General features: G+C 46.8%; 1 protein-coding gene across 1 annotated transcript; it reads right to left on the minus strand.

The window, feature by feature from the left end:
- Positions 1–312: 312 nt before the first annotated feature.
- GJA8 (gap junction protein alpha 8) lies at positions 313–1,638 on the minus strand. Its single transcript, XM_057698262.1, has one exon. The coding sequence runs from the start codon at positions 1,636–1,638 to the stop codon at positions 313–315; it is 1,326 nt and encodes a 441-aa protein (XP_057554245.1).
- Between the last annotated feature and the right edge of the window lie 7,754 nt (positions 1,639–9,392).

Genomic DNA, 9,392 nt, shown 5'->3' on the forward strand with positions numbered 1-9,392 from the left:
GCTATGAGGCAACCACAATTCTGATTGGAAGGATTTCTATGGGGAAATGGGGATGAAAGCAGAATTGCCCATGGCGCAGGGCAGTCATGAGACTGCGAACTTTGATGGGACAATGGGTTTATCTGGGTAGCCTTTGTATACGGGAGAGGCAGTTTTCTAGTTGTGTGGCATGCACGGTTCTCCCGCAGTGCCTGTCCAACCAGAGTGGGCGTGAGGGGAGGGACAGAAGACAAATCATGTTGGCAACTTTAGGTTTCATCTTGCCGTAAGTTAGCTTGGGTGCTTTCTTTTCTTCCTTTCTTTGGCACCGCTTCATACGGTTAGATCATCTGACCTGGCCCGGCTGCTGGCTTTGCTCAGCCTGCTCAGGGGTCTGCTGTCATCCCCCGGCAGCTCTGGACACAGCGAAGGCACCTTCTCAGGCGGCAGCCCTTGCTTTGATACCTTCTCCGGCGTCAGCTCTTCTTCCTCAACATCCTTCCCCACTTCCGGGGTCTCCACTCTCTCCCCCTCCAGCACAGCCGGGGTCTCCTGGCCTTCCGCGCTCCCTGTCTCTGCCTCCTGCCTCTTCTCGCCCACCTCTGGCTCTGCTCCCGCCTCCACGGGCTGCCCCTCCCCCTCCCCCTCCTGGGCTCCCACCTGCGCATAGGAAGGCAGCGTCTCTTGGTAGGCCCTGGACAAGTCCCCTAGGGGGGCCGTGCCCATCTGCTCCTCGAACTGACTGAAAGGCTTGGCAGCAAGTGGGCTGGCCTCCACCATCCCGACCTCAGTCAAAGGGAAATAGTGGGACACGATTTTCTCTTCTTCGAGGAGCTGGTAGCCCTTGGCCTTCTGGATGGAGGAGACAGCAATGGAGTGGAGGGACTTCTCAGGAATCTCCCCCAGCGGCTGCTCCACTGGCCTCTTGAAGGCAGATCGGATTCCCTTCAGGCCCAGGTGACTCATCTCCAGAATATTGAGGAAGAGGGACACAGAGGCCACCGACAGCATGAACAGGATGAAGATGGTCTTTTCGGTGGGCCGCGACACGAAGCAGTCCACCACATTGGGGCAGGGCCACCGGCTGCAGCGATAGAGGGGCAGGATCCGGAAACCGTACAGGAAGTAGTGGCCCACGATGAAGCCCACCTCAAAGAGGGTCTTGAAGATGATGTGGCAGACGTAGGTCCTCAGCAGGGTCCCCTCCAGCCGGAACTTCTTGGCGGTGCCTTTGCTGCTGCCGCTGCTCTTCTTGATGCTCCCCTGGTCCGCCGCGGGGGGCGCCCTCTCGCCGCCGTTGCCCAGCGACTGCTGGCACAGCTCCTCGGCCTCGCGCTCCTTGCGCTTCTCCTCCATGCGGATGTGGTGCACCGCGTGCCCCACGTACACCAGAGACGGCGTGGAGACGAAGATGATCTGCAGGACCCAGAGGCGGATGTGGGAGATGGGGAAGGCCTCGTCGTAGCAGACGTTCTCGCAACCTGGTTGCTGGGTGTTGCACACGAAGTCGGACTGCTCATCCCCCCACACGAACTCGGCGGCCGTGCCAAGGATTAGGATCCGGAAGATGAAAAGCACCGTGAGCCACACGCGGCCGATGACCGTGGAGTGCTCATTCACCTCCTCCAAGATGTTCCCCAGGAAACTCCAGTCACCCATGGCTCACGCACCTGGAGGAAGGAGAAGGCAAAGCTGAGCCGCCACAATGCAATCTCGAATCAGCCTCTCTGTGCTAACTCTTGGGGTACCTCTCTTTCCTGAGTGGCTGGCATGGTGTACGCGTAAATAGCATCTACCGAGGGCTTCCTCTGTGCAGACTAGTGTTAGGGAACAAAAGAGGCGTAAAAGAATCTGCTTCCACTGGCTTCCTCATCTGTAGAATGGGTTCTCATTCGCTTGCTGAATTCACAAGCTGCTTGAAAAGATAAATGACGCAGTATCTGTATAAGGCTTGAACTCCACCCCAGAATAAGAATTCATCGTTGATCATAAACAGAAGCCCATGGTTACATGAATTTAAATCAAGACCCCAAGCTGAAGGGAGGTTCATGAGGCATGATGCTGAAGAAATACTGGAATCCAGCGGCGGTCCAGGGACCGGTTTCGTGGAAGATAATTTTATCACCTACAGACCGGGTGGGGACAATGCGAGCGATAGGGAGTGGCAGATGAAGCTTCCGCTCTCCCGCCAGCCTCTCATCTCCTGCGGTGCAGCCTGGTTCCTAACAGGCCCGGGACCAGTACAAGTCCATGACCTGGGGTTGGGGACCCCTACTCTAGTCCATTGGTGTCTGGGCCCTCAATAAAATTTTCCTATGTATGAAATTGTAGTCACCTTTTTTTGACTGTTGGGATATATAATGATTGTATGTTGGAAGGGAAACGGAAGGAAACATTTTTTTGTATACCTACTTAGTGACAGACCTTTGACATTACATTTTTTTTTCTTTCAATTTGATCCTGCTAGACTGTAATCTTCATGAGGGTATGGACCATACCTGTTTTATTTACTGCTATCTACTCAATGCCTGTCACAGAGCCCAGCACGTAATGAGAGGTTGATAAGTATTTAATTAATTTGATTCCACCACATGAGAAAACTGAAGCTCAAAGAGGTTAAATAGTCTAAGACCAGAAAGCTAAATAGCAGCAGTTCTGTCTGCCTGATCCCAAAGGCTGGGTTCTTTCTGCTACACCATTGAGATACATTGCCTGCAACTGGAGCTATACAATTCTGTGACACCTGTACTCTTAATTTATGTTTTCTCTTCTCTAGGTTGAAATCTAGAAACCTTTCTTAATAGCTTTACACATTGAGAACAGTATATATATATTATTATTATTACTCTTAAACTCAAAGAATGGGAAGAATGCTTTGGGAAGAAATCATGTTACAGGGTGAGGAAAGTCCACTAAGACAGTTTTAGTGTCCCACAGAATGAAAACGGTTTAGGGTCTATTACATGTGGCTATTTTAGCAGAGCTAAAATTTGGTCTGTAGCAAACAATACCATTAAACACGATAGTATAAATGCCCCTGGCAACATCAATGACTAATGGACATGGGATTGAACTGACAGGGGTGATGTGTGCAAACTGGGTCATTTGTCCAGTGCAAACCTGTGGTGCAAACTGGTAATCTCTGAAAGACTACGATCAAAACCTCCACCTTAACCGATGTTCCCCTGGCCTGAACATTTCTACAGTTGTGGCGTTTACTCACCACTGCCCTCAGACCAGGGCATGAGCCCGTGCTAGAGATGCTGGTCCAGGCTTCTCCAAGCCATGCCCCACCTTATAGGATCAAAAGTCCATGGAGCCAGAGGAATACACCCACCACATTTTATGATAGTGATATTTGCTAAACACGTGAATGAGTGATGAAAAGTGGTATCTTAAATTATGTGGGATTTTCATCTTTAGGAGAGGATAAGCTTGCTTCCAACCTGTGGTTTGGAGCCTGGCCAGACAGAACTTGGTGGCAGATACTGATTGCAGGCACGAACAATGCCCAGCCTATGCTCTCAGTTGTTTCCTGGTGAAGAGCAGAGAGTGTTGCTCCTCTTGGACCTGAAACTTCCAGTTAGGCCAAGCATCTGATAGCAGCTTCTCTCCTCCTGGGAAGGTGAGATCAGTGGTGGCATCCCCAGTCATGACTCTGGCCTTGGCAAGGGTTCCTTTAAGGGATGGGGAATTGAGTGTGGGAGAGGGTCCTCTACTCAAAACCAGCCTTTCAGAATCCCAGTCCCATGTATCCAGTTATACTTCTGCCTTTAACACACCTCAAACTGCAGTTAAATCTAGTATTTGCCCTATTAAAGAGTGGTAGCCATTCCCATTGCCTTCTGGAAAAAGGTGGAAAACACCACAATCAGGTAAACAGCCCAAGTATAAATCCTATTGGTGGCAGAACCAGGAAAGTCCAAGGTTTTTTAGTCAAAAAGTTCAATCTAAAAATCATGTCAAAACAATAATTTGTGCAATTTACTCCTATGGGATCAAGTCAGGCATTAATGAACTCTAAATCTAGTGTTGTTAATGCCTTATCCACATTGATATATCAACTCAGTTTACAGTCTTACTTGTACTATATTACTCCCTTTGGAATTTTGTGTGTATTTCACTCGGGTACCCACATGAATGTGAGTGGTGAGCACAAGTTCTCAGGACTGTATGTCTACCCATCTTGCTTCCCCTTTCTAGGGTCAGAAGCTCTTGGAGGACAGAGAACATTTTGTCTTTATCCTCCGTGAATGATCATGACACAGAACAAAGACCTTACAGAGTGGAAGCTCCATAGATAATAGATACCAGTGGATAGGACTAATGGTAACCATCTGAAATGTGAAATTCTCAATCCCTGAGTGCATGTACTACCAGTATTATATACAGCCTAGGGAACTCCAGTCCTCTTCGCCGAGGCTAGCAGTGGGAGATGGAGAACTTGCAAAGACATGGTAAGTTCCAAAAAAGGATAGTAAATTGATTCCAAACTAACTGTTTTGAGGTATTGTTTTGTATAAAATTAAAGGTATAAACTGGAAGGCCAATAATTCTTGACACGTGAGTGTTATGACACGTGTTCATGACACACAAAGACCCTCCTGACCACCCCATTTGCAATTTCCAAACTAAAGCCAGACAGGGCTCTGTCCTTCCACACCCACCCTGCAATGCTAGGATTGTTTGAGTGGTTTTCTTTTTTTTTTTTTCTTTTTTTAATGTCTAGTTATAAAATTTCTTGTAATAATGGATGAAGAGACACTATACCTTAGGACAAAATCTTTCCACCTCCATGCTTTTGAAACAGGCCACCTATGCCATTAAGGAGAAAAGCTGTAGAGGTGCTAAGGAAAAGTGCCTTGGGTTCTCTACCTCAAGACATGAAAATTATAATTAAAGAAGTCAGATCAGAGTAAATCTGGGCAAATTGTTGCACTGGAGCAGGGCGAAAGCCAAACCAAAGGATTTCTCTTCATCAAAGAGGCAATTCTCTGTTTTATTTTGCTTGTGAAAATCTATTACAGGTGGAAAATAAACTGCCGGAGTTCAAGCCTCCACCCCCAGGGCATCCACCAGAACACCCCTCCAGAGAATTGTGGTTTTAGGAAATGATTGAAATAACATCTATTGTTTGAGGAGCCCTTATCTATTTATAAATGATAGATTTTAGCTGATCCTGGTTTCAGTCCGCATAACAACCTGTGAACTAGGCCAGTGGTCCTCAGACTTGGATTTCAGAGACTGGTACAATAACAACAACAAAATGGGGTAACCAACATAGGGCTACCCACTCCTTATTTTGCCAAACAAGGACATAAAACTTATTTAATTGCTAACTATGACTGCAGTCTGTTTTCACTATCATTTCATAAAAGGGGAATTTTAATACCATAAGCCTAGACAGGACATCATTTCAGAATAAAAGACAGGGCTTTAAATCAAACACATTTAACTTGGTGAAAAATTTACTACATTGTTTACGACATCATTGTCACATTTTTGTCACCGACTATTGAAAAATTCATCTCAGACCAGAGCTGACAAGTCTACAGATGGATGTTTGAGAATCAGGGAACTAGGCGTTATCAGCCCCCATTACCAGAATGGGAGACAGAGTGGGTGGTGAAGTAAATTTCCCAAGGGGAGTCAGTTGGTCAGGGAGGAGCCGGATTGTGAGCCCTGGTCTTCAGCTTCAAGCCCAGGGTGGTTTCCAGGAGAGCATAGCCTTCTCCTGGCTTTGAAGAGGCAGAACAACACATATGCACCCTTGTTAACAAGGTCCACAGAAACGACGAGATGCCGCTTACCACTCTGGTGAGTAAGGGAGTGTAAATGTGCCTCCGTATTTCTAGAGAAGGCCCTTCCACCACCAGCTCTCAGAGGGACCACAGAAACTGCTTCCAGGAAGAGTTTAATCGTCCTTAGCAAGCCCATCCCTGGGTTCCAGTAAATACTCTAACATCAGAAATGCTGCATGCAGCCTGTCCTTCACCCACAGCACTCGACAATGATTACTATGACTCCTATCGCAGAGTTTAGAGGAAAAATCACAGAAATCTTTCATAAACCTCAAATACTTGGTTTAGTCTCTCAGGATACCTGAGGGTACATGAATTAATTCTGAAAAATGAAAGGCCTTAAAAAAATCAAGTTGTAGTTAGAATTTGGACATCTCTGCCACCACCCCATCCTTGCCCCCTCCGCCCCCCTCCCCCCCCCAATTCCTACATTCTTTCCCTTCCAAACCTCTGCCAACTCTCAGGGCAATTCCAAGAAGGTTTTCAGAATTGGACTCTAAGTCCAGCCATCCCAATCCAAGACTGAACTTTAGTGGCAACGTTTTTCTTTTTGGAGAATTCCAGATATAGCCCTTAGATTAGGCTGGGCAAGAAGTGGGTGGTGGGAGGGGTGAGGAAGCCTACAAACTAATGTCACCCAGGGAGAACTTGCCAATAGGAGTAGGGTCCCCCGGAGAAATATGTACTCTCTTCCTCTCCTGGCGCTCAGCAGTAAAATGGCAAGTTGGGCCTCTTTCGTTTGGCACCTAAAAGCCCACCTCCCGCTTCTCTATCCCGCCCCTACTGTGCTGCATGACTGAGCAGATATGACTGGATTGGCCCTGATGGGTAGGTTTTACTGCCCAGCAATATTTTAAGCTCCCAGCCAGACAGCTTTTATGAAGGGAGGGATGTTTGGAAAACAATAGGAGAGAGAGAATGGGAGAGCTGTGTTGGGCACTGAGGGGAGGAGGGTGGAGAAAAGCTGATGTGGGAAAGCTTAGCTGGGGCTTCTACATCCTCCAAAAGTTTCTTTTAACAGCAGACTGGCCCTCTACAAGAGAAAATCTTTGGCTTCTCTCCAGAGGGCATGAGCCCTGGGGTATTTTCCCAGCGCCATATCATCAGCTTAGAGAATTTTAGGGATGTAGGGACAGTCAGAGATCACTGAATCAGACTGGGCCAAAGTCACCCCAGAAAGAGGTCAGTTGGTCCCTTTAAAGGATGATATTTCATCTTCCATTGGTGGTTTGTTCTTGTGTCTCATAACTTTCAGCAGGGCAGTCTCCCTCTTTGAAAAGGAGTCTTAATACTCCAAAGAATTCTGGCACCACTTGTAAAGGTAATGACATTTCCCACTTCGAGAATTACACTCATAGTTACAAATACTTTTGAGAAGCTGAAGCATCAAGGGGATTGTGCAACATCAGTGGCAATTTTCGACTTTAGTGCCTCCATCTGTGAAATGGAGGTGTGATGATTTTGCCCACCTAGAGGCTCTTGGATGCAACACAAGTATGGCTTGTTGGGGAGTGATGCTTGGGAAGCTAGTGTGAAGGGCATGAATGCATGTTTTCTGTCTCCCTAAGCCTGTTCCCTTCCCACTGTCTGGGACTGTCTATTGCACGGGTGTAGAAGATAGTTGTTTAGACCACATTTTCCAAACTAAAAATTGGGACATTTTATTCTACAAGCTTACGTGTGGAAACAATGGAGCAAAAATAGTTGAAACTGGGATTGATTTAGGAAATCTGCGATGTATGGTAACTAAATCAAAGGCAACTTTGAGGGTAAGCCGGGGGAAAAAAAGGGCACTTGCCTCAGCCACGCCTCTTATTTCCTGTCTTTTATGATGTCATGGGCATGTTGCATTTTGATGGGGGCAGTTTGAAGGAGGATGGTACCAATGTTGTGTGTCTCAACTTCTATTTTATTAAAACATTCATTAGCCTACAGCTTTATTTACTTTAGAATTCTGATTTCTTTCCAACTTCTAGGCCAGAGGGCCTTCACTGATTGAGAAAATGCCCTCTAGGGAATCCCTCAATTAAAGACAGACAGTCAAGGTTGTTCCCAATATCAGTAAGGCAAGAAGTCAGAGATGAGAGGGAAAGAGACCCAGTCGTTCTTTGTTTTGAGAACATTCAGTAATGTTGATTCCTGAAGCTTGTGTTTTCCCTGAGACATTCCAGAGCCTTTCAAATGAACTGTACTCATCCAGGGCATCCCAGCCCAGTTTGGCTACTGTGGTGGGGTGGCCCCATCTCCTGACATCATTGCGTTAGAGATGATAGTGGAGCATGTGCTTGCATCTGGAAAAACAGGGAATGTCCACATGGCTCTGAACCAATTAGTCTCTCTGGTTTGGGTGAATCCAACTTTCGAACTGAACACTTTCTTTGCTTTTTCATTCTGTTGACCCTGAAGACATTCTACTAATAGTGTCCAACTGACTGGATTATTTTTGTTGTCAGCTGCAAAGCTCTTGAAAATATAAATACTTAACCCCATACCTCTTGAGGAATGTTTTGAAAGAGATGAGGAGAGAGACTTGGCTGTTGCTGAGAGATGGCTTGTTTATTCCTATCAAAAACCACAGTCAGTTTCTCAGGTCTTTCACAAGGATGTCTTCTCATGATGGCCCTGTTATTTTATTGGATAAAATAAATAAATCTTTAAAACATGAGGCCTAACTAACCACATTCAAATGCAAATTCCCATTTTATATTCTGTAATTAATTAGAATACCTTATTAACATTTTGGATGATTTAATGGTGGCATTCTTCTACCAGGGCGCATTTTGGAAACAGTGAAGCCGTTACGTGTGGGGATTTGCAGTCAGGAGGCCTGGCTCTGGGTGTGACTCTTCTGCTTCCTATTTATGAGCAATTTGCTCAACCTCTCCGAGTCTCCGTTTTCTCATCAGTGGAATAGAGAGGATAATAACTGCCTTTCTGTTTTGTAAAAAAGGACTTTCAACAATGATAGTGGCTACAGATCTAGCCCATGCAATGCTCTGAATCCCTGGTCACTTGGTGGTTATGTTTGCTGTGATCTCCTCTTGCTCTAAGTACGGCTATGTGCTGTGCCCCAGGGTCATGGGTTGTTTGTTTCTAAGTGTGCCTTGACCATGGGGAGTGTCAGAACTGGGAGAGACCAGAAGAGATCACTGGCTCCAACCCCTTCATAATACAGATGAGGAAACCCAGGTTCAGGGTGGAAGTGATGCTCTGATGTTGTGGTGCGGCTCCGAGGTCCAGGCACTTTCCAAGGCTCCAGTACCTCCAAGTCGGGGGCATAGACTCATATAAGTAGCAGGGTTCTTTAGGGAGAACCAAGTGAACCCTGGCATGAGTAGAAGGGCAGGCAGACACATGGGACCTCAGGGGGCCGTCCTCAGTCAGTCCCAGTGACTGGAATTAGGGGACTCAGAATCTCCTCTCTTCTAGCTGCTGAGGGGGGTGGGGCTGTGAGAAACCCAGGACCAGGGGCTGTGGGTGAATTGTGTCCCTTCCCTGAGTGGGTCAGGCCTGGCTCTGACTTAGTGGGCAATGTTCGGAGATTCACTCAACAAGCATTTGTTAAGTTCCCACCCTCTGAGGTGTCTGGGACACATCGGGGAATAAAACGAA

Source organism: Hippopotamus amphibius, chromosome 1, assembly GCF_030028045.1.
Source record: "Hippopotamus amphibius kiboko isolate mHipAmp2 chromosome 1, mHipAmp2.hap2, whole genome shotgun sequence".
In the NCBI taxonomy this organism is placed as follows: domain Eukaryota; kingdom Metazoa; phylum Chordata; class Mammalia; order Artiodactyla; family Hippopotamidae; genus Hippopotamus; species Hippopotamus amphibius.

What these genes read in the sequence shown, in the direction of transcription:
- GJA8 (XM_057698262.1), bottom strand. Translation starts at nt 1,638, where the DNA reads ATGGGTGACTGGAGTTTCCTGGGGAACATCTTGGAGGAGGTGAATGAG.